The 26,797-nt window shown below is 32.5% G+C and overlaps 1 protein-coding gene across 1 annotated transcript; it reads right to left on the bottom strand.

Moving 5' to 3' along the window:
• Positions 1-614: 614 nt before the first annotated feature.
• Positions 615-16,555, bottom strand: LOC148619923 (uncharacterized). The gene is made up of 10 exons (XM_088580349.1): positions 16,441-16,555; positions 15,931-15,957; positions 13,360-13,404; positions 12,090-12,172; positions 11,029-11,100; positions 9,460-9,592; positions 5,307-5,398; positions 4,562-4,630; positions 3,825-3,993; positions 615-700 (listed from the first exon to the last, which is right to left on the bottom strand). The coding sequence occupies exons 2-10, from the start codon at positions 15,947-15,949 to the stop codon at positions 666-668; spliced, it is 717 nt and encodes a 238-aa protein (XP_088436475.1). The 5' UTR covers positions 15,950-15,957; positions 16,441-16,555; the 3' UTR covers positions 615-665.
• Positions 16,556-26,797: the final 10,242 nt, after the last annotated feature.

The following is a 26,797-nucleotide window of genomic DNA, read 5'->3' as shown; positions in this document are numbered from 1 at the left end:
TTGAAGTCATCACAAAAGAAGTTTTATGTTCGTCATCATGAACTCCTGGATTGTTATGGTGTATCCATCTGCACCATGCAAACTGATTTGTTCGACGTGTTATCCGGACTTGACTTCTAAGAGCAATTCGGCAGACGTTTCTAGAAAAGCAGTGGACGCTTACGGTACCGATGCACCTGATCTTTGCTTCCGGTTTTTTAGTGGAGTCCGATTTGCTCATTTACTTTTGTTACTTTGTATGTATAATTTTAGTTACTTTATGTTCTTTGTTGTGTATGTCTATTTTCCATGTCGCGTCTTTGTCCCTGGAGTACATTCGTTTGATTACCGCTATAACCTTGGTTCCCTTGATTACTCTTAATGAGTCTACTTAATGACGTGTGTGTTAATTCATACCAATCTGGTCTTAGGATGTAATGATATTTCATATCGAAAATCAAGTGGTTTCTATTGTAGGTCAGCATCATTGGCATAGCCATCTAACGTGATTTTTAATTCTACAATACATTCTACATAATTTATATCTCCTAAGACCAAGGATCTCTAATTTAACACTGACATATATAGCGTTATATGTTCATTAATTAAGGTTTGTAATAAAATAAGTCTGTAAGTTCAATGGCATGTTTTTATTAAATGTACAGTTCTTGAATGCAGTTTCTTGATCATCCACAAATGGTTGCGTTGTTACATGTGTGAACTGAAAAAAAAACATAATCATCTTTTTATTTACATCTGAAAGATGCCTACCTTAAACAATTTGCATGCTAAATTTCGTAAACCTACGAATAATAAATAACACGTGGAATACTTTCTTTCATAATGTTCACATTAACTGTAAATTTGAAAGTTTATAAGGTTGATAAACATGGAACATTCTATAGGTTCCCGCCTCAGAAAAAGAGGTAAAGAGGTACAAAGTACAAGGACAAATATGTAAGATAAGGGCTAAAGAATACGTACATCCCCGGGACAACTGAAAAAGAAATTTTCTTCCCAATATTTATGTCGATAATAGACCCTTTGGAGGTAAGTTGACAAGCATGCTAAATATACACTTCCGCGAGGTAAGGTTTGGGTAGAACAAAATAATTTTCCACGCGGAACTGTATATTGAGCATGCTCCACACATGCTAATCGACTATCCTCCAGTTAGCACAAAAGGGTCTATAGGTGTATACGAAATTTTAATTACTTTATTTATGGATATAATAAGCCTTGCTACCAATTACAAATAAACTTTGCTTATTTAAACGAAATAGCACTAGATATTAACCAGTTTTGCTGCATTAATTCATTTTTTCAATGAGTAACTACAGACAGAATTTGATATCAGGGCCATTTAGATTGACACATTTCATGAAAAAATCTGCTGGTTGGAGAGAGAATATTTTTTCTTCGAACTGAATATTCACTCAGTAAGAGAAATTACCTTACTTCAAACTTTGTTTATCTATTAATATAATTCAATGGCCAAAAAGGGCTTCCCATAAAATGTTCTGATTATCTTAATACGAATTCTTCGTCAGACAAATCAGATGAAAGACAGTATTCGACATAACATGAATGTTGGTAGACAATCACCCTTTAAACATGTTCAATAGATAACGACTGGACATGGAAAATAGAAACAAAAAACAAAGACAATGAAATAACCAAACTAACAAATACAAGGAAACAAACTGTGACCATAAATCAAACTTTACCATTCCTGGTGAAATGGAAAAAATGCAAATTTCGGAAAAATCTATTTTTACGGTTAGGTCATTATTGTCTGTTTAAAACAGAAATTTTAGCCCTTGACAATAACGAAGCGTCAATTATGGAAAAAATTAGATGCATTAAAATCTAAGTTCAAGGCCTGAACGCAAAAACAGGAAAAACGACGAACTACATACACATTGTGGAAAAATATACAATAACATATAAAACCTGAAGATAAGTGAAAGGAGACATCTCACAAAACTAAAGCACTAGCAATATGAATTCTCAATGAGAATGAGAAAGCAGCAGACCCGGCAACCCATGTAAAATCTCACTTATAGTTTACAATATTAAATTCAATATAACGAGAATAGAAAGGGTGAATATGTCAAAGAGACAACAACCCCACCGTGATAAAAAAAAAAAGAAAAAAACGGCAGCTCACGGCCATCCATGTGAAACCTTTACATCACAGGGCAGGCTGCAGATGGCCAAAAACAATGATATACATAGGTACAGCGAAACAGTTGCCTCCAGAAACATAAAAGTAAACTGAAAGTTAACAAAACCAGTTTAACGTTGGAAAAAATATTGCACATTCACACACACCTAAAAATCAGTTCAAAAAGGTTTCAGTCAAAAGTTAAAACAGAGACAAAGAAACTGATTACACGTTAAACAAATACCAAAACAAAGGGCTACTAGCAGTGAACTCACATACTAGCTATTGACGCTTGTTTGAAGCCTGTTATTTTATTCCCAATAACGGATAAAATAAAATAAAAATTTGACTTCCGCAGTCCTCTCTACACGATACGATATAACCCCACATGAAAAACTAGACCCTGAATTGAACAATGATGTTGGCTACAATGTTATCTGAATGTCAAATGCCAAAAATCTAAATTTTGAAGAGTTACCTCACTGTGAAAGTTCATTTTGTTTCCTGTCATTTTAAAGGGATGGGGTGGTATTTCTATTTTTACGAATATTCTTTAGAATAAATTAGTTTTTTCTCTAGACTAGACATGTATATCAAATGAAACCAAATTTCGTAGGTTTTTTTTAAATGTCAATAAAATGTTAAGTCGAATGTATATCACGTCAACTTGAAACCCAAAAATCCATTTTTTTTAAATTCTGTTTAGGAAAATCGATGCAGGTAATGTAAAAATCCAATGCTGATACTATTTGATACAGAAAATATTTGAGTGTCGGTGTGTCTAAGAATCAGGCAAAGAATGAAACATAGTCTAAAAAAACACTATTTTGAAAGCCTAATTTGACTAGCTGCACGATCAGAATTATGAAAATAGAAAAGATCTTCCATATACATAAAATATAGCATAAATAGGCCGAAGCATCATTTGTTTGGTGGGATTTCTATGATTGGTATCACCTCTACTGTATTCATTTTTTCTATATAAAAGACACTTAATCAATCCAGTGATTTAACATAGCAAATATGCCAATTTAAGCCGTTATTCGCTGAATAGAGGTATGAATTTTGTATTTCAGAAAAAAACTGGAAAGGTTGTAAATTATCTGAAACATTAGACATAGTGCTACACAGTGAATTAAAATATGTGTAGAGTTTTATTAGATGTAATAGCGTTGCATATAATACAAGAATCCAAGAATATTCTTTGGCGAAAAATTTATTCGTATTTAGGAGGAAAACAGACAGGTGTCAAAGTTATGGGTGGTGAGTGAAGGATACACGATGGACCTATCCATCCCATGAATTAAGAAAAAATAAATTGAACTACTGATAGTTTATGAAAATGGAATTTTATCAGCGTTATAGCTCTTGAGTTTGATTTATTTAAAAGCGGTATGAATGTTAGAAGTTTTAAAGGTTTAAAGGGTATCGAACTAACAGATTTCATTTCTTTCATCGGGTGTTGACAGTCATCTTAATTTTTTTCAATTGGAATAGGGTCTTCCTTTCAGCGAAGTGTTTGCCGAATAGAAACTGTCATTTATAAGGTTTCAGGTCATATTTAATCAAACTAAAATGATGATTTTTTTGCTGCAAAACTGAAAATTACGTTCTTCTAGTTCAGTATGGTCATAGGTTCGTCGAAAAAAGAAGTGATACAGATGAAACCGATACTCACGTTTTCGTACGTTTTGGCATGAATCTTTATTACATTCTCTTGCATTACTGCAGCATGCTGAACACAATGTGATGTCGCCATGATCTCTTCTCCCAGCTGATGCTGCTGTTGTTGCTGCAGAACCACCACCATGGGTGTCTTTATAGCTTTTCAAGATAACATCACAAACCTACAAAATAAAGGTTAAATGCACGTCTATTTATAAATTAGATGAATGATGATTCAATTCTTTTATTGCTATAATGAATTAATTAAAACAGCTAAACAACAACATGGTTTTGTATTTAAATAAAATTGAAGTCTTGCCTGTATATCGAAATTTATAAAAATTGGTTTTCAACCTATTTTTTGGATTTCAAAAGTTCCAAGCTATGATTGTTTTTTGTTTTTTTTGTTTTGATTTTTAGTTTTTTATTATTATTTTTTCCTGTTTGCTCGGGATTTGTATGTTTCTCGATGAGTTTCTGTTTGTGGCTTAGTATTTGTTTTCTTTTTTCCCCTATTTGTTCTGTATTTTGAGTTTTGTTTGTTTGTTTTTTTGGGGGTTTTTTTTTTTCATTATTATTATTATTATTATTATTATTATTATTATTATTATTATTATTATTTGCTTTAGGGATTATCTATTTTTTTTCTTTGCATTTAAAAAAACTTAAAATGAGTTTGAATCGTTAGAATTAAGTGGATTAAAATGGCTATTTAGATAAGAGTATCTTCAACATTTTATAGATACAAACCGTTTTCAGTTCACATCCAAGTTCATAAACAACATTGCCACCAGCGAAAATTTGGTCAATTTTACACATCTACAAGAAAATTAGTAAACTAACACTAGTCAAATAAAGAGAACAAGAGGTATTTGGGCTTTAACAGTTCTGTCTGCTATAATTATCCGTATGCAAAAATTTCTTCTTAATTCAAGAATCAAGTACGGCCATTTTGTACACCTTTAACTCTGTATCAATCAATAAAATATATATAATATTTTTTTATACAAAACTGCGATCAAATAATGGTATGATGTTTTCGTCGTTGTTGTCATTATCTATAGAAACCTTGTTGATTTAGTATAATATATGTGGTAGTTAAAAAAAATAAAACATCATTAAGCTTCATTCACGGTCAAAGCATGGGCGTTCTCAATTTTAGTTTAGACAGTCAGGGCATCGTATTGAATTGAAGTACACTGAGTTTAAACAGTCTTATCTAAAGCAACACCCAATGTCGAAAATTTCAAATACCCTCTTACCACTGCTATAATCCGCAGGTAGAGTGTAGAACATTATTTCCCCCCGAGTCAACCGATCGACAGTTTTCTGTTACCTTTAATGTGATCCAGCGACTACCAAGCTATAGTCTTTGGTGTGATTCCCTTGAGTTTCATTTATGACTATTCTCAATCGATCTCTTATATACAGATAGACCGGAATGAATAATATTTTAAATCTTCAGTCTTGTCATATTTAAGTTGCAAGTATGTACCTCGTTTGGTGGGCATTGTTGACTGACTGCACATTTCTTTGGATCAGTTGCTCTGTCGCATATACCACAGGTCTTATTGACTGGCTGCAGGTCTGAAATAGACTTAGTTAATTAAGTGTGAGTCTCTGTAAGAATCAGGCAGTGGGTGAAACATGGTATGAAAAAACACATCATTTAAAAAGTTTAATTTGACTATTTTCACCATCAGAATCAAGGAAAACAGACATGATTTTCCATATCATGTTTGACCATTGAATTACTATTTCATTGAAATAGACCGAAAATGAACATTTCAAAGGAAGATAGCATCCTTGAGTGATATATTATTGTAAGATCAGTTGGGTTTTGATATGCATATATCTGATGTTTCCCATTTTCTTGATTCTTACATTTAAGTCACCTGAAGCTTGTAAGTACCACAAAATATCACGCGAATGGATAAGGTGAATATATTAAAGAGACATCAAACTCAACGTGATGAACAATGTCAGCTCAATGACATCCAGGGTTTTTTTAATGAATAACAAGGACACCCTCACGCCACAGGGCAGACTACAACTGGCCCCAAACAACATAATACACGGGTACAGCGAAAAATGTGCACCTATATACTCCAGTAACAAAGTCAAGAAGCAATGCAAACGCAGGCAAGAATTCCCGACTTGGGACAGGCACAAAATGTGCCGGTGTTAAAAGTTCTTTGGCATGATCACAACTCTCCCCCATGTTTTTAAATATGGCCACTGTGAAAATAAAATTATTATTAAACACACCAAAAAATCAGTTCAAAAGATGTGAGCCTCTTGTTTATACAGAAATTAAGAAATTGATTATACGTTTCACAAACGCACGAACGAAAGACCACTAGCAGTTACTTGACATGCAAGCTGCAGACCCATTTAAACCTACATATTCGTTCAAACTTTCGCTATCAGACTTAAAGACATTCACTTTAAGAAGAAAATTTTTATGTGGCTGTGGCGAAAAAAGGTCGGACGGAAGTGAATACAGTAATCACTCGGTATATTGAAAGTATGGATTGCACTTTTAAACAATAAAACGAATTGTATACTATATATGTAAGCTTTTATTTATTTAAGAATTGGCAATAATAAAATTTTGTCTATTGAAAAATAACATACATTTTCCATATGCATATTGTTTATTGCGCGAAATGTAATAAACAAAATATGCACATGGAAAATTTGTTATTTTTCAATAGACAAAATTTTTATCATAGCCAATTCTTATACATTAATTTCAAAACATATTTTTATCTTTAAACATGGGAAAAGTAGCTCTGAATTTAACTGAGTAGGGGCGTGTCAATTTTTTTTATCCATTGAGATATAACAAAATCATTTTAACCAATCAGATTACAGTATTTATCTTAAATTAATTTATCTACAAATGAATACTGGTAAAGTTACCTATAATATCTAAATGCATGTTACTTTGCCTTGAATACCAATTGCTCTCTGTATTTCTTTATAACTATGTACTTGGGAATTCATCAGGAATATTTATGATAAGTATGTTCATATATTAAAATTTCCCAACACGGAACACCTCTATGGTTTGCGGTCAGGTTTTCCGTATTATAGCCTGACAACCCCAGCATGTAACACGCCAGGGGTACCCCATTCCACCACCTGGGGCACACATCCCAGTTGCTCTGTGGGCAGAGCGCCCTAGCCCCCGGCTAGGGTTCTGAGCACTATTTAGTCGCCTTTTACGACAAGCTTAGCGCTGCTGCAGGCCTATTCTTTTAACACCCGGACCTGCACGGGGCTCATGGAAAAGAAAATGCTCTTAACTTTTCTTCTCCATCATTTACCAAGAACACATACGTCTTTACCAATTTTCACAATGATTTCTTCCATTGCTCATAACCAATTCTCCTAGTCCTCATTACCCCATCTCTCTTTCCCTGTACAACATATTTTATCACATTTTGCCATTCTGCATTACCCTTATCCCATTTATTTCATTACCGATCAACTCATATTTTATCATCCATTAACACAAATTTCGTTATCCATTAATACAAATATTTTCATCATTTTTCCTTTCCTCAACATCCGTTTACCCACTACTCATTACCTGATTTACCATTCTTCTTAAAAAAAAATAATTTATTTCTTATGTTCCATTAATCCGTTCCAAATTCTCCATTCTTCATTTCTCTTTACTACTTAAACCTTCCTCAGTACCCATTAACCTTTTTCTCTTCTCATTATTTATTTCCCAATTCGCATATACAATTCTCCAATTACTTATGACACATAAATTCGTTCCTAATATCCGATTTTTCTAACATTCTTTACTACTTAATGCCCTTTTCATTATTTAATAACCTGTGTTTTTCATTACCTTTTTTTTCATTTCTCATATCCCATTTTCCGATTCCTCATTATCCAATCTTGCATTATTAATTACCCATTTACCTATTAATTGCACACCAACTCCAAGAAGACACATATCCCTATTGAAAATTTGCAAGTTTCAAACGAATTTATATTTGTTCAACTTCGATCTGAATAATTGAAATGTTTTGTTTTTCTTTTTATTATTGATATTATCATTTACAAACTTAAATGAAATCTTACATTTTGATTACTTCAATTATTATTTTTTAACTTAAATTACTATTTTTTTTAAAATAAATTATTATTTTTGTTTTAAATAAATTATTTTTTTTTTAAAATAAATTATTACTTTTTTAACATAAATTATTATTTTTTAACTTAAATTTTTCATTTAAATCCCATACCCTGATTAAAATCCCTATTCCCATACATAACTGAACAAGATGTTTATGCTTTTCCGGTTTTCACACTACAACCAATGACGGACTATAAATTCCGGATCATAACATATCTAAAATTGTGAATATCATTACTTTGCATCAGAAAACGTAGTTACAGATGCAAATAAATAACAGAAGCTATTACATTTACCAAGGGAATTGGATGTTATTATATAAAAGTAAGTGACGGATTTATGATTTGCATAGTAGGGGACACGGTCATTTGATTCGAAGGAAGAGAATGCTTCCTTTAGAAGAACTTGGTGCACTCAATGAACTTTGATGAACTACGTTAACAGAACTTTTTCTTGCAACAAATGTTAACAGGATGGCGCCAAAATACATGCATCAGGCCAACCGACTATGAAAATCCTGTTAACGAAATATCAGTCAATTTGATGAAAATGGAAGCGATTACGTGCACCATATATGTTTAATCCTCGTTTGTTACATGTTGACTTTTTGTTTTCGTTTTTGTTCATTGAGGGAGCGAGTTTGTACCTTTTTTTTGTCATAAATTAGATTTTTATCAATTAAAGTTTGCATTCTGGCAAGTGACTTTCATTTTAGTAACTAACCAATTACACAATCACTTATTTAAGGAGGGCAAACAAGAATGCTTTAACCTGCTTACTGCTTACTTGCGTAGTGGATCATGAATTAATCATAAGTATAGTCTGAATAAAAAAAGCACCAAAAGATATCAACGAAATTCTAAAATGTCTCTTCGCTGTAGTTCACTCTATTAAAAACTCCGACTCTTCAACATTAAATACCATGTATATGTCACTCTTTGGGGCCCCTTTTCCAACTAATTATTCCTATGGGCACTAATTGTGTCCCTTTCCTAATAGATATTTTCTTTATTCATATAATTTGGATCCCGGAGTTCCTTCAAAATCGTCTTGAAGCACTAAGGTTAAAGAAGCTAGAACTTTTAATTTTACATAACAATATATTAACGATGTTATTTCCATTTATTATCCTAAATTTGGAGAATAGATTATCCTTCATTAATCTATCAGAACTAGAATTTAAGGAAACTATTTGCATAGCTTCCTCCGCACGCTTTTAGACCTTCACATTGAATTTGACGACAGTTCGATAGTTTTGTTATTACCCTTCATTTTTGTCAATTTTTAGTGTCTGACAATCACACAATCACTTATTTAGTATCAATTGGAGTGTCTAACAACTTAAGCAATTACTTACTTGGTGTTAAAATTTTAGTCTCTGACAACATACAAAATCACTTTCATTTGCGTCAAGTTTTGCGTCTGAAAACTTGCATAATTACTTAATTTGTGTCATTTTTAGTGTCTGACAATTTAGATAATTACTTACTTTGTGAACAAAGTTTTCCATTGCATGGGACACCATCAGTTCCAACTGTCCCATTACAACACTGAGCACAGGCAATATTATCTCTCTTCGAAATTTCTCTTTTGCCAGCAGCAGCCGTAAGAAGATCGCAAATCTTAAAAATCGTATAGAGAAAAAAATCAACATCTGCATTTAATACTGGAACTTAAATGTTGGATTTTTTTCTTAATTTGTCCAGCATTGTATTATTCGTTGTTATTTCCGGTCTCCGTTCTAATTCGTGCTGAAAAATGAAAACTGTTGCGCGAGCATACAAGTACTTGGTGAACGACAAGAAATGATAAAAGAACGTTTGGTGATTTTATGCCTGTTATTAAGTGAAGAAAAACCCACTGAAAAAGCAATGATTTTTCAATCTACATATTCTATATTTTTACAGAACAGTTGTCCATTCCATATTCAGATCTGTCCTTTTGAGAAAATCATACACTAATCTTCCAGTTAAGTCAACCAAATTAAACAAAATCAAGAAAGATAACTCTTGCAAAGTGCTAATTCTATGTACAATCTATATAATTTTAATCTCAAAAGCGCAAGACCGAAATTAAAAACTATGACTGGTTATGTGATCTGTAATTGATTCTGAATAAGAAATAAAAGTGAATTCAGTGGGTTTCGAACATGCATAAATCTTTCGGATTTTTATAAAGACCGCTACTTAAAACGTAAGAATGCGATACTAAAGACAAAAAGAGGATTTTAGATTATATATAGAAGAAAACAAGACCAGTAATAGTAATTAGGATATTAGCTTCCCAAAAAAAGATATTTATACCATTTCAAAATTCTCTGACGTAATCAATTCAAGTTTTTGTTCCATTCACAGACCACTACAATGTATTGCAATACAATGTATCCCCAATTTTACACCTCTTGTCCCCAGTTGACTTCGAAATCAATGATAAAATATAATAACAGAATGTTTTTTACCCACTAGGTATTGGAATGCGTTTAAACTCCTAACGAACCTTATTAATGTATTTTGATTTTTTCATTCTTTTTTGCGTTTGTAAGGCTAATCACGAACTTTCGAAATACAGTTCGAAAACCAAGACTATTCCTCAATTTTCTCTATTCGTTGAATATTCGTATTAAGATCTTTCAAAACATCAATTATTCATCTGATAGGTATTTTACATGAGATTTTTCTATTGCTAAATTTGTTAGCAGCTCAGTCGCTCCATCGGTTTTGGTGTAAGAAGGCCCTGAATGATTTCCCTCAAGCATTCGTTTCATCCATTCATTCGTTTTCGACTAGTTCAGAACATTAGAAATACTTGTATTCGTTCCGTATTCGCTTTCATGTTCTTTTTGGGTTTTTTTTCTGCCTTTTAAAAAATCAATCTGAAATCGCATTATATATTTATTAAATTGTTTTTGCTTGTTCAAAATATTAACACTTCATCTTACAGATGATTAACAGGCGAAATTTTCCTTTTTTTTTCATTTTGTAATAGTGTAAAAAATACAGTTTAAATCCAAACACTTCTATGGTGTTTGCAGCTTGATACAAAGTCGTGTTTCTATTACCTGTTTTGCTCTGCATCCTGCTGAGAACACTCTTTCAAGACTTGGAAGCACTACCACATCAAGGAAGCAAATCTAAAATATCAACGTTTCTAGTACATTACTAATGGCATACATATTGAGATCCGACGCCATTTACAAGATAAGTGAAAAGTAAAATAAATGTCTGTACAGTAACCTTTATACGTGTTGTTGGTATATATTAGTATTTTTGAAGTTTTGCTTACTTTCTTCAGATCCAAAGTGACGAAAGGGTAAACTTCACAAAATTCTCAAAATCTACATATCATAATCTCCGGAACTCATCGAACTAAAAATAATTACCCGTATAATAGATACAATTGTCGTACTGTATTCATTATAGTTTAAATCAATTTATCTCAATAAATGATATATTTCTCAACATGGAAACATTTTGAATAAGTATGTGCATACAACATCTAGAATATATTAAATATATATTATTATAATATCTTACAGGCACTATTCTACAATATATAGTCAATAGTATAAAACCTAATGTCCAGTGCGTTTTTTTTTTTTTTTTTTTTTGTTTTTTTTTTTTTTTTTTTTTGTTTTGTTTTTGTTTTTTAGGGTTTTTTTTGTTTTGATGTTGATGCGGCCAGTAGTGTTCGCATCATTTTCGTAAGACGATTAGGCTTCCAATTCATCAGTCTTATAGGACGTATTATCAATACAAATGCTTCCAATGCGAAATGATATGTCAACTATGTTAAAACATGCAACCATGTTATTTGTAGATCCTCAGATTCTTAAAATGTCACTGTACAAAGTTCAGGGCCTCATGTGTATCGAAATGATATGGTAGAACCTGACATGGAAAACGCCCGGGAACAGTCGACATGAAGATGCATCATAAAATTGTGCACCTCTAACTTTTAGTAAATCTAAATAATTATGAAATCGATTCTTATACTTTGAGCAAGTAATCTTTATCGTTGAAATTCAGAAAACAAATGATATGATGAATTATAACGATATTAATAAATTATGCTGTGATGGCTTCTAAGCTGATGCTGTTAATGAACTGATTAGTTTCATACCTCAGTGTCCCCTGTACATTTGGCTGTATTCAACACACATTCATTGATATCTGCAACTCTGTCACATGACAAGCATTCCAAACCTGAATAAATTAATCTGAGATAAATACTGTGGTCTGATTGGTTAAAAAACATTTGAAAACAAACATTCAACTTATTCATAAAAACTAGAATTCTGCTACTAACAGAAAATCATATGTGTATATTACTTTCAATCATAAAAACGTTATATTTTATCCCTTTAGTTCTAAATTATGTGGTAACAACCCTATCAATTCCTGCCTCTTTATTGAGAAAATTTTACTCATTCATGATTCCATGTTGAGCGTTAGTCTACACAAACTATAAAAATGTGTGTTTGAATGACTGAGTTCAATTTTCATACATAGCAATACACCTAAACATAAGTAAATGTCCACAAAAGGAATGTATATGAATAGACGACGACGTCGACGACATCGTGATATCATTAATCTATTCGCCAGCATTTTAAGCTGATTGCCATACGTATTGAAAAGAAATTTGTTTATGATAGATGCTAGAAATTCATGCAAGTGGGGCTCCGCTTGGCATAAGTATACTTAATTCATTCAGCGAAATGGTTTGACGAATTCTGTCATTTAACAGATATATCTATGATCGTACCTTTAATGCGTTCAACAAAAACAAAATATATAAAAACCATAAAGTTACAAAAACTGTTCTCAGTCTTATATGAGCCTAAACATTAAAAACGCTATTATCAAATCCAAAACGATCGACTGCGCAAGCCTCTTCTGTATTATTCGAACATTTTTCCATTTAAAAGCACACTTTTCTCAATTCGGGAACTTAACAAACATACGCAAGTAGATAGGGTTTTCGTTGTGTCAGTTTTCGTGCGGAAAAGAATATTACATTGCACAAAACAAAGCCAATGGCCCTTTTTCACAAAAAAAAATCGTAAGAGTAAAATTAGTCGTAAGTTATGACGTCACAATACTTTTATTTACTATGACGTCATAACTTACGACAAATTTTACACTTACGATTTTTTGTGAAAAGGACCACTGGTACCTATATCCAAATATTCATTGAACAGTTAATACTTTGCTTTATGGCTATTATTTTTATGAAATTGTTTATGAAAAGAATATGTTTTATTTCAAAACAACATTGAAATTATAGTCAATGTTTTTATTCCGATTCTTTGCCTGATCTTTTCTTATAAGAGGGATTAGTATGGTTTAGACTTAAGACTATTTGTTTCGCTCTTTGTTATATAACGTACCTTCCGTCGGTGCATACAAACATAACAACACTGCAACAATGCCCCCTGAAAAAAAGACAATTAAAACTCAAATTATACAACCTTTTGTAGTGAATAAACCTTTTAACTTCAGTTGATACACTTAATCTTCTCTTGATTGAATGGCCATTAAATATCAGTCTCAGTAAGAATCAGGCAGTAGGTGAAACATGGTATAAAAAACATCATTTTGATAGTGTAATTTGACTATTTGCACCATTAGAATCAAGGAAAACAAACGAGATTTTCCATATCATTCTGGACCATTGAGTTACAATTTCATTGAAATGCACTGAAAATGAACATTTCAAGGACAGATAATTCTATCTGAAACCTCATTTTTCTAACATTCTATTGAAAAATATCTGAGCAAAGCCAGTGATGCCGAGATTAAATAGTGTTATTTTCAAATAGAGAAAGTTTCCCTGAGTGATAGTACATTGTCAGATCAGTGGGTTTTTGACATGCATGTTTCTGATTTTTCCCATTTTGCTGGATTCTTACAAACACTTACACTTAGCACATGGACTACTGGATTATGTATTTAATTTAACAGTTGAGGAGATAATGAATAAATAGGGTTTCCATGGACGGCCAAGGCAGTGGGTGACACAGGCCAAATTTTGTTTTCAAAACATTTTCATACATAAGATTTTAGTTACGTTTCCTTATTTGAATTTTTGTTTGTAGTTAACTGCATTTTGTAAAACTGACATAAATTACATAAAAAGAACTAGAAATTTTGGATTCAAGGGAAATAACTCTTTGCTTTTTTTATAATTTTGTTATTTGTTTTGGGAATTTCGAACACATATCCTTTGTCATTTAGTTTTTATACATAAACTCCGAGTACTCACCAACATCCTACAGTTCAACATTAAATTGGAACAATAAAATTTTAACGATAAAATTTAGTCTATGAAACCTATATTAACCACGCCTGGTACATGGATAATCTCTAAAATATACTCATCATAAATAGATTTTAAAAAGTATGAAATGACAGAAAGTGTGATTCTTCTTGTCAATTGTCTAGTTCATTACCTGTAGCAGTATATAAGATAGTGTCCAATTGATCACAGAAGACTTACTGTATCTTATATGAGATTTACAAACATGGTTTAACCTACTTTTAATTTTGAAATGCCTGTACCGAGACAGGACCATAGCGTAGGATTTCAACTTTCCGGTTTTTACCTTGATATTGCCATTTGTTATACGGAATTTCCTTTTTGACTATTCCTTTTGACTGCTACCTAGATTTCACCAAAACAGTAGTCTGTGTTGTTATTTTGAATTAATGTGGAAGAAACGACATTTGAAACTTAAAGCACAGGAATGTTAGTTTTGTTTTTCAATGCTTTAATACATCTGTGATACACAGTACAAAACCTTGCCTCTGTAGTATATTATAAACATCTTCATAGATAATGAGGAATGTTCGTGCTTTATGAAAATTTCCGTATGATGAAAAGAAGAACTAGTATGCTACCGAAACGATAGTACGGAGCGATATGCAGTGAATAGGTTATTCGTTCTGGGCAGGAGATTGTATTTTCTGGTCCGTTATCTAGAAATGTAGATCGATATTACGACAATTTGAATTGATCGATCGTGCATCACATTATAAGTTATGGTGGGGATTCTTGAAGATAAATGACTTTTGAAATATTTATACCGTATTGATTTTACGGGATAACGACCTATATTACATTTGTGTCATTATTTTTCTTTATTTTAATTTTTTTCCTTTGGGGGGGGGGGGTAAATAATTATTTTACTGTCCTGTACATGTCATGTATATCAGGTTAATCTTCTACCAAATGTATCATTAATCCCATCATTATATAACAAGAACCCCATTGAACTGTTTATTCCGAAACGCATATAACACAATACAATTGCCATAAAATTGAAGCAGAACAAACCTGTAATGTGTACGGTAAAGAATACGATATACTGACTTATTATTTTTTGTTTGAAAAAAAATGTATTTATGGTTTGATAGAATTCTATGTGCAAAGTTTGTATCTATTTTGGTGAATTTTAGAATTCCCACAAAATAGCGAAAAAATGCGATATATTTACAAACCTCTCAGATATGGTCTTCTACGACCTTATTTGTCAACTCAGATAACCACGCATGTATTCATCATAAACATACACAATTATTATCATAAGGGTCACATACATGTTGATAAGTCATGTAACTTCAGGAAAGTTCTATATCTTTAATCCATATGCGAATTCTGCTCATTGGTGAAATTATGAAATTTTTTTCTGATTAATTCTCATTTGTATTCCCAAAACAAAAGAGCAAGTAATACCATTATTAAGAGAATGTTATTAACGTTCAACTAATTACGGTACAGATTAACTAGCATTTTATAGTTTTAAAAGTAATGAAATTATTATAGGATCTAAATTTGTTTGAAATATACGATTTTGAATTTCCATGGGTTCAGTTTCTATTTTATTATGATTAATATTATTATTATGTATCTATGTATTTATATAACGCTCTATTTTTCTTCAAACCAAAGGGCAACTTACCAAGAGTTACTGCTCCCATGCTTATCTCTGGAAAAGACATATAAGGAGAGATAAGAGGGAATGTACAGCCACCAATCGAAGCGCCCCTCCCTAATATTGGGGGTGCATGAAATCTTGATTTTTGTTATAATTTAAGCACTTTGCTCGGAATTTTAGTAAATAAAATTCTGGACCTGCCTTTGATTTTTTAGCAAATTTTATTTTCTTTAAATATTGAAATTAACTTATTAATAAATAAAACATTTATCGGTGAAATTTTACAGATTGTGGTTATCGTAAACTGATGGATGTTAATAATATCGAATAAAAAAATTATAAATCATATAAATATTGCAAATTTCCGTATGTTGATCGCGTGTTTGTACTAGAGAAGCATTATGTATGGCTTATGCAGATTTATCAAAAATATCTTATAAAAATAGTAACAGAGATTAAAAGTGTTCAAAATATTATTCATCAGTTCATGATTTGTTCAATCAGAAGAGCAGTCCAATTGACAATCTTACTTACATTTAGCTGACTGTAAATTGTGTTGTCTGGTCAAAGGATTCTTTGCTTTAAGTACCTTATCAGTAAAGGGGTTACTATCACGACATGAAGGGTGAGAAAATGGTGTAAGAAGGCCATATGACATAGGTCTAAGTCTCTCTTATAAATGTATTATATAAGGTATTTTAAGGACAATACCAATATGTTTGGATTTAGCACAGACATTTTATGCACCGTTTGCCAGATTACGTTTATCGTTATTATTCATTTTATTCAGGTATCTTTTGTCCGGAAAATTGTTCGATTTTAAATTTCAAAAATATGTTGCCAAATTTAATTTTGTTGAAATTATTGAGAAAAAGGACGGATATGGTGATACGAAACAAAACCTATATGCAAAACATTAAATACTCTCAAAGATCACGAAGTGTAAACACACATTTGGGTAAGCTCTGAACGGCCCTGGCAATAAAACCATTAACATATATGTTAACCGAATAAAGACATTAAGGTATGTTGATGGCCAACATCCCCTGACTGTGTACATGCGCATGTTTGTGGTGGGGTTAAACTAGTTTTAAAAGGCCAAACCACCCCCCCCTTTAATGTAAGGTCAACAATGCATTGACAAACAAACATACATACTGCATTCATTGAAAGCTAGCTCAGAAAATATTAAAGAATGACAATATCATCAAAACTATCAGCACTAGAAGTACCCGGTCACTAAAAGTTTGCCTGTTTAGTACTTGCCATAACTCGTTAAGTATAGTACTTAACGAGTTATGGCAAGTACTAAACAGGCAAGATTTAATGTAGTGCAATACTATAATATGACTTATTTTTACGTAGGGTACAATTAGGGGTCGAGTATTTCTATTTATGAAAACAATTTCCAATGAACAGAAAATAATTTGAAAAGTGTATCCTATAGGTACCAGTATCGTATTTTATATCCTTGAGCGGGTGTACGTCAAAACATGGATGCTAAATATAGTGCATTTTCTTTTTGCCTCTCTACAAACTAATGTTTTGTCAAAAGATATGAACAATGACTTATAAAATAGAGCAAACATCACACTGTAAGATGAAGAACTTTTTAAAAAGAAAATCTAACATAATATCATAAAAATGTTCCACTGAAAAGGTTGGTTTGGTGAGTGCAAAATGAAAGTGAAAGTAGGGAAAATTGCTATTTATAGTTCAAGACTACTTTTCTGTCCGATCTTCGTGGACTCACCCTATTTTCTTTGCGGGAAATTATTTTTTCCCATGTCCTTAGAAATGCTACATAAGTGAAAGTTTTATTGAATCAATTTACATATTTTTCAAAAAATCTTTAAAAAAAATATGCACTTCACTATAGAAGTCTATGGGAACATTAATACGATACTGAGACCTATACAAATAAATCTATTTAGGAGGTAGACCTAAGGTAAGGGACATAAGTCTTGAAATCAGTGATATGTTTGCATCATATTCAATTTCACTAAAGCCTATCAAGCATTCATTTAATACAGAATTAAATCAATCCAAGTTACTTTGATGCTTACATGAGATTGGTGTTAAATACATCACACAAACGTTCAAATGATCTCTAAGAGTTATGTCCCTTACCTAGGTCTACCTTTATAAAGGCAGTTGATAAATTCATCGGATTTTGATTTAAAGAGGTTATTTCTTCAGAGATACTATAAGTAATATCCAAATGTCTTGTACTGTAAAATTCTGATGATATATATGTTTTTAGTTCAGAAAATAAAACTATTATCTGCCATTCTTTGATATGATTTACATAAGTTTCTTAAATGACGTGTTTCATTCATAATTGTCAACTTTCCTTTCATCTGTGGCAACATTCCTTCAGCACCGGCGTATGGAGTGTTCATATCACAACTCATACGTTGTGCCAGAGCTTGCCGAAAATACACAGACTTTTTGTATCGCGCTAGACTTCTAACAAGTAGGTTTCTGGAACAGGGTTATGTTGCTACAAGATTGAAGTCATCACTACAGAAGTTTTACGGTCATCATCATGAACTCGTGGATCGTTACGCTGTATCCATCTGCGCTGTGAAAACTGATTTTTTCAAAGTGTCATAGTTTTCATTTCCTCTTCCGACTGCCCCGGACTTAACTTTTTTAGCACCTTGGCGGGTGTTTCTAGAAAAACAGAGGACGTTTACCCTACCGGTGCACCTGGTCCATGCTCCCAGTTTTTAGTCGAGTTGCTTTGTTACTTTGTATGTAATATTTTAGTTACTAAATGTCCTTTGTGGTGTATATCTGTTTTCCATGTCTGGTCTTTGTCCCTAGATTACATTATTTTGATTACAGCAAGAATCTTGGTTCCCTTGATTACTCTTTCAAAGCTCTTAAGACCACAGCCATGGTTAAAAGAAATATATAAACACATGACCAACATTTCGTGCAACACATCTTTTTCAAGAATATGATTAAACTAGTCCCATTAGAATCGAAATAAATCACGAAAAATCCATTTTATCACGAGCTGGCCATTTATGTCGTTATGTAAGCCCTCGATATCGATCGGGGTAAAACAATGCGACATTCACAGATGATCCGCCCGTGGTACAAAATGGTAAAATGGAGTTTCTGTGATTTATTTCTTAATCGATTAATATTGAGGCTCTTACTATTCCTGTTACTTGTAGGCAACGTAGTTAGCGGATAACTAAAATACTAGTTTCTGTTTCGGCGCCAAACTTGTTTCTTCTTATTTGCAAACAACAGAACGTTTCTACACGTTTTTTTTATCAAGAAATCAATGTTGAGGGAAATAATGATAAGTACATATCTTGCAAAAAAAAGTATTTTAATTCTTTTAAGACTGCTCAACAATGTTCATAATATTAACTACCATTTGCTTGTTGAAAGCAAATGTATTTCATCACATTTTTACCAGAGATGCTCGGAAAAGATGTTCCGTTTATAACGAATAATCTATCTATCCCTCATTATCAAATGTAATATATGAGGTATCCACTTGCACAGTTACAGCTTGTTCGTTAAAACAGTGGACTTGTCATAACCTAAACAAATGTCCGTATGGCCTCGAGATATGTAACAAATCAAATGGACAGAAATCTTTGCTCAATTTTTAAAGTGCACATTAGACCAACGATATGTCCAGGATTTGCTTGTAATTTTGTCTGCATCATGTGAAGCAAAGTCATAGATATGTTAATCGAGCATTCATAGTCTACGCTTTATCCGAACTCATTGTAAGATTGTTAAGAATAAGCTATGTTATTCAAAGATGCGCCAGTTCCGGTGTATTGTTGATAGTATTTGCCTGAGAATTTCTTGGTTTATGATTACACAAACATAAATGGATTAATGCAATTTGTATTCTTGAAACACTGTAGCGTTCGACATAGCTGAGGCCCATCACACTACCTTGCTTGTATCAACGGAAATTCATTTTGTTTCATGACAATATGTATTGTATGACTATTGATTCAAATCATCAAGCCAAAAAAATATGAAAAACAAAAGGAACACATTCAATCAACAAAGAAATGTCCAGATGTATTAATATAAAATTGAATTACAAATCTAATTTTGTAATATGCATTTCATTGAGATCAATCTTACAGGTGAAAGCGTCTTTTTATGTGAGACACTCGTCAGCAATGGCTAATGTACCTCGTCACATTTTTTAATCACCTGACAAAGGCATTAGATCCAAAGAGCCGGAAAGTCATTGCCAGTGCACCTCATAACATTTTAATCCTTATCAGAAGAATGAAAGTCGGACAAAACATGTTCGAACGAAATGAACCATCAAATCTAGATGACGTTTAGTCGTAAACATTACTTTGATTCATAATAAGGAACAAGGATAAATGTGACGCGTTTCACTACATAACGTGAAATAAAAGAAAACGTATTTAAAATGATTACTCAATGTAAAAAAGGGAATGATCATGTTGACACAAAAGTACCAAACTATATAAAATTTATATAAAATTCAGACACTGCCAATAGTCGAAATGATTCAAGTTTGAAAAAAAAACATCCAAACAAATGATACTCTTTCGATGTTTTACATAATTGTATGAAACTATAAGGCTTTCTGCATACAGAGTTGCATTTTGAAATATATATATATATATATAGAGAGAGAGAGAGAGAGAGAGAGAAAGAGAGAGAATTTGCCATTTTTTGCGACGTGACTTGCACAACCGAAAATACCATTTACCTTCTCCAGTGCCGATGTGGTATGCAGTATGTTGGCGAAACAGAACAACCTTTCAACAGGCGTATGAATGGTCATCGCAATGATTTCAAATGTAAACCAGACCTCCCTCTAAGTCGCCATCTTAGATCCGCCGGACACACCCAAGAGGATCTCCACAACATTGTTGTTACGATCTCATAGAACATAATAAAAACTGGTCAAAATGTAAAAGAGTGTCTCGGGAAAGCTTTTGGGTGAAGGAATTACAAACAATTTCTCCAGATGGAATAAACGAGAAAAAATAATCAATTTTTAGGTATTGGTCGAAGGCTGGTACAGCACTACATGCTATACATCAATACGCCGTACTACTATATTTTGCCTTTTTTAAATTGTTTTCCAAAGTTAATTTTTATTTTTAATTTTGATAAAAGACCCCCTTTGTTATTTTCATTCAGGCTCCTTATCATTTGCTTATGTGTGCCTTTGATAAAAGTACAATCACCCACAGCGTACGTGATTCCCCCGTGCAGGTCCGGGTGTTAAAAGAATAGGCCTGCAGCAGCACTAAGCTTGTCGTAAAAGGCGACTAAATAGTGCTCAGAAACCTAGGCGGGGGCTAGGCGCCCTGCCCACAGAGCAACAGGGATGTGTGCCCCAGGTGGTGGAATAGGGTACCCTGGCATGTTACATGCTGGGGTTGTCAGGCTATAATACGGAAAACCTGACCGTAAACCATAGTAGTGCACCGTGTTGGGACATTATGTCACGTTCCTCGCACGTTAAAGAACCCTGCTGTAGTATTCGATAGGAGTAGGAATCTTTGCGCTCCGCCACAGGAGGCTAAATTTCCCGACCTTACCCATCCCCCTTTTTCTGGTAGCAATCGAAATTTCTCGACCCTATTATCCTTGTGTCCCATCCTTTTTTTTTTTCATTTCATGTTCATATTATCAACCATTTCATGTTCATCGTCTGAATATAGCTGAAATACTGCTGCTCGGACGTTAAACCCGAACAAACAAACAAACAAAGCGTACGTGATCCAGCTTTTCAAGTTTTATGCTCATTAGGTTTTATGAGTTTTATGCTGAAGAAAGATATCAATTATCCGAAATATTCAATGTAAATTTTACCATCTACTGGTAATGTTAAACATATTTAGACGTTCATTTAATTTATTGTTATGTTTCGCACCGTTTTTAACGATTTATCACCCGTAAGAGTGATTGTTGACTTTTATTTAGACGATTAATTATATAAATAAAAGTGACTCTTATGGAGTTTTTTGATAAACATGAATCATATTCAGGCTGATATTTATAAGGACGGCTGTTTCTTTAAGCACTTAAATCATAGGTCAACATAGGTAAGCCTATCAGACAAATGTATAATTATTCTTTGAGATCATTGCATGACACTATCATGTTGGAAAATATGTCCCTGTGGTGAGCATTAAGGAAGGGTATATACATATTGAAATTTTAACAATATGCTTTGTGTTGAAAAATCAACTTAGCATGCCTTTTATTTATGTAAATTGATATTTAATCTCAACGGAAAATACCTTTGAACCAACTGCTTTCGTTTATTTTTCAAGTACGACGAAATCATGAAAATAAATCGCCCGAATAAGTTCATTTGTTATGAATTACGTACTAGAAAGATCGCTAGTCGTAAAAATAAATAGAAGCGAAATGGAATTGATATCCTGTAACACGAAAATAAATTGGTTTATAATATATAAAGTTGAGTTTTCATTGCAATGAATACTCTTTTTACTCCCCATGGTCAAAAAGTCTTTCCTATCGAGTTATATTTCAGATGCTCTCATAACTGAAACTGCTAGAAATTGCGACTGTGATCCCTATTTTCTGGATAGAGCTCAGCGGCTCAAAACAACCAAACCGCTTACTACTTACCAAATTAAATCATTTTTATTGAAACTTTAGTAGAATAGAAACATACTATCATTAAACAAATATTTTTATGGTTTTGATGATAACACGTTTATGAAATCATACAGACAACTAAAAGCAAACAGGCATCCTGGTTATAATCTTGAATATTTTAATTAAATGATAAGAATTGATAAATAAAAAAGGATAATAGCGTAACGAATACGTTATAGAAATTATCGAAATTGTTAAATAATTATGATAAAAGTATCCTCAAAATGATATCATTTACCAATAATTTGTTTAATGATACTGTTATATAAAATGTATTCGTTGACGTTATATTTTAAAGCATGTGTTTATTATCAAATTTGTACTTCTTGAATCATTGTAACTAACATCTTTTTTTTCTTCAGAAATTGCAGCATTTCAGCAAACATTGTCTGCATCCGACAACTAAATCTAAGTGGGTTCTTGTTTCCAATATTCTTTTATTCAAACATTTTTTTTTTATGTGTAAAAAGGGCGTGGTGCTTTCATAATTAATTGCTTTTAAGGAGGAATACCTAGGGTAAGGGACACAATTCTTACTTCATGTTCTTTGTTGTATATGTCTGTTTTCCACGTCTGGTCTTGGTCCCTGGATTACGTTCTTGTGATTACCGCTATAACCTTGGTTCCCTTGATTTTTCTTATAAATCATTGGAACGTTTTTATACACTATTTTACATCAATATCATGTAAGCATCAAAGTAACTTGGACTGATTTCTTCTGTCTTAAAGGAAAGCTTGAAAGGCTTTGGTGAAATTGAATATGATACAAACATATCACTGATTTCAAGAGTTATGTCCCTTATCCTAGATCTACCTTCTTCATAATATGGTATTGGTTTGTAATCTATCGCATATATGGGATTATCAAACCTGTATAAACCGAACCAATTTTCAAATTCAAATGAGGTTTGGTTTACTTAGGTTCAAAATACATTTAAAGTGATATAAAGGGACTTACAAATTGTCTAGTGTAGAAAAAATTACACTTTAGTCAGGTTTTTGGTTAAGACAATTTTCATTGTAAAATCAATCCCAATGAAACTTCTTGACATTATCATTTGAGTCAATTTTATTTCTGTAGTATATTTTAAAAAATCTTAAACTATCTCACATGTTCAAATGATACAAAAGTTTCCGATTACCCTTAATGAATATTTTCAACCTATATCTTCTGATTACGTAAAGGAATATCGCTTAAAAACGAATTAAAGCAGATGATTTTCTATGTACATACAAAAGGCAAATATATTTATCTGGTTATTTAATCAATATTTTGTACATGTATAAGAGGTAATGGAATTATACCTTATACACTTAACATAGCTAATATTTCTAGGTGTTTTTTTTTTCAGTTTCCGGTTGTATCCCAGTCGCCGACGACCATTATGTCAAGTTCAAACTATTGTCTTCCTTGACAAACTAAATATTTTTTAAGAAGGTAAATTTTCCTTAGAAAAATTCAAAACGTCTGAATTCACTCACGCAACAATCCTGTGAAGCCATTTCTCATTAACACCATACCCGTTCATTTAAAAACTTGAAAACAAAACGTAATGTCCTGCTCTCCTAATGGCACTATAAACATATTGCTGTGAAAGATTTAAAGAAGTTGGTTGCTTCTAATATCTAAAGGTATTAGGTATATGAAGGGTATTAACAAAATTAGTGAACTAATATAATCTAGGCAGTACTGGAGGGGAATAGTCTAAAAGGACAGTCCGCATAACAAATGACATTTCATGACTTGGTGCAGGCTTTTCAAAATGAAAGGTGGGTTAAACCGGGTTTTATTGCACGCTTAACCCCCGCTTCCATTCGTTATTTCAATGCATATTCCACACAGTTGGCTAGCATTAAATTGCCATTAGTCAAAATCGGTTAAACCAGTAGTCAAAACAGTACAGAAGATATTAATGATATATAAGTGAAAATAAAAAGAATTAAGTAGCACTCCAAGTAAGACTCGTGCAAAATGTGATTCATGGCTGAAAGCCTAAATATTTTTATTTTTGATATTTTGTTAAAAATGGTATAGTTAACAGAAATTAACATGGGGCTTTTCATATAACCCGTGTTCTTAGAAGATAAAAATTATATATAATTTACTGGTTAATTCAAAATTAAGGGAGATAACTCAGTAAATTACACTCAATTACAATAGAAACTGTTGGATTTTCAGTGTGGATTATCTCGAATAATAAGTACAAGAAATTAATTTGTAGACATTATGTAAAAACCATCTATAATCTGCTTCTCAGAAACAGAAAATTTGTCAATAAGATATGGATATCGGAAATAAAACTTTTTTTTTTGGCAGCGCATGAGACGTGTTCAAAAGACTGTCTTTTAGGCAACGGTGGCAACTAAAGAAGTCAGAATAGTCCCTACTAGCTCTGATATATCTTAACAACTGAGAAATATAAACACCATATGCAGGGCTAGTTGGTATATTACTGCACAAGAAAAGGATATTTATGATCGTCTCGTTTATCATATACAGTTGTATACTGAAATGACTACTGTCGTCAAATTTGAGGTGAAGGTATAAAATGACGCGAAAGAAGCTGTGTCAGCAGTCTCTTAATTTTTTAGTTCTGGTGGATAAATAAATGAACGCCATTCTCCAAATTTAGGATTATTAATGGAGAGAATATCGACATATGTATAGATATGTGAAATTGAATGATCAAGACTCTTTAACCTTTTTATACAAGAGTTGGAATGAACTCCGATTTATAAGAGCAATGAAACAGACCAGCTAGGGAAGGGGCACAATAAAGGCCCACTGGATATGTCGATACTTTGATGAAAAATATCCGTCTAAAGAGACAAATATGCATACTGATCACTTGTTGATTTTAATACCACTACGCCTTCGAATTGTTTCACAGTCTTTTTGTAGTCTTTCCTTCACTGCGGACTAAATTTCGGTGAGCCGTAAAGACAGCTCCATTGTTGAACAAGTTGATGATCTTGCTATGTATTTTCGCTTGTATAGGTTTTTATGTAGTTTTGAAATCCAATATATATGTAAGTCTTCAGACTTCTCGTTTGAAGTATTGTACAATGAGTACATAAAGGACTTGTGGTTATCTAGTGAGTAAAGTTCTGGTTCCCGTTACTTCTTTCTCCTCTTTATCCACACTCTTGCATAATCTTCACTTGTGTCCATTATGATTTAAGAGGGAGTCCATGCAAAAAACAGGCAGTGGGTGGTACATGACAAATTCTTCATTTCATGTTACAAATTCATCTTTTCTCAAAGATGAGTTGGTTTTTGATTAAATGCAACGGTTCAAGAGATATAAATTTTATTAAAAACAAAAAGCACTGAAATTCATTGAAAAAGAGATAACTTGTTCATTTTGTGTCAAATTTGGTTGTTTTCTTACAGAACTGTAAAAGTTTTATTCTTAGCCATCCATTCTCGATTTTAATAAAAACCTTTGTACTATTGAACATATATGTTATAAATATTACATTGGAACAAAAAATTCCGTGAGATAAAATTTACCCTGTGCCACCTATATCATAGGATCTGCCTGCTTTTTACGTGGACAGCCTCTTAAAAATCGTGGTACCAGTTTACTTGTTGCGGTTTTCTAAACTTGGAGCTGCGAGATATTCTTATTTAGAATTATGTTCAGGTCACTAGTGATGACATGACAAAGGGGGTTGTAAAGAAAAGAAGATTTGGAAATCAGTATCAACTGTCATGATTGAAAGATACATGCACATGTATACAGTTTAGTTACTAGCAAACACTGTGAGAGCTAAAAGAAAAAGCATTGCTTGGTTTTGAAAATTTAAAGACGTTTTCTTAACACTCGGAAAACAAGCTGGTGGCTGCCGTGATCTTAAGTTGTAATGTATATCATTGTCGACTGCCATGTAAGATTTACATTTAAAGAATAGCCAAAACGGCAATGTATTTAAACAAGACATAGTTTGCTTAAGAAAATTCAATGACGTTTTCTAACACTCCGATACAAGTCCGTGAATTCCGTGATCTAAAGTTATTATGTATATCATTGTCAACTGTCAAGAAAGATGTACAGTAAAATGATTACTACCAACAATGTATGAGCTAAGCGATCTAGTTCGCACTAAATAGAGCTAAACATGGGAATAGAACGTCAGTTATAATCGCAACAATCAATATAGGATCAGAATTCGTTAAGCAAGATAGACAAATAAAGACGTTTTTTCTTAAGAAAAACAT

Source organism: Perna viridis, chromosome 4, assembly GCF_037379345.1.
Source record: "Perna viridis isolate PV_CMFRI_1.1 ecotype Kerala chromosome 4, ASM3737934v1, whole genome shotgun sequence".
NCBI classification, from domain to species: Eukaryota; Metazoa; Mollusca; class Bivalvia; order Mytilida; family Mytilidae; genus Perna; species Perna viridis.
This window is presented reverse-complemented; position numbering and strand designations above follow the sequence as displayed.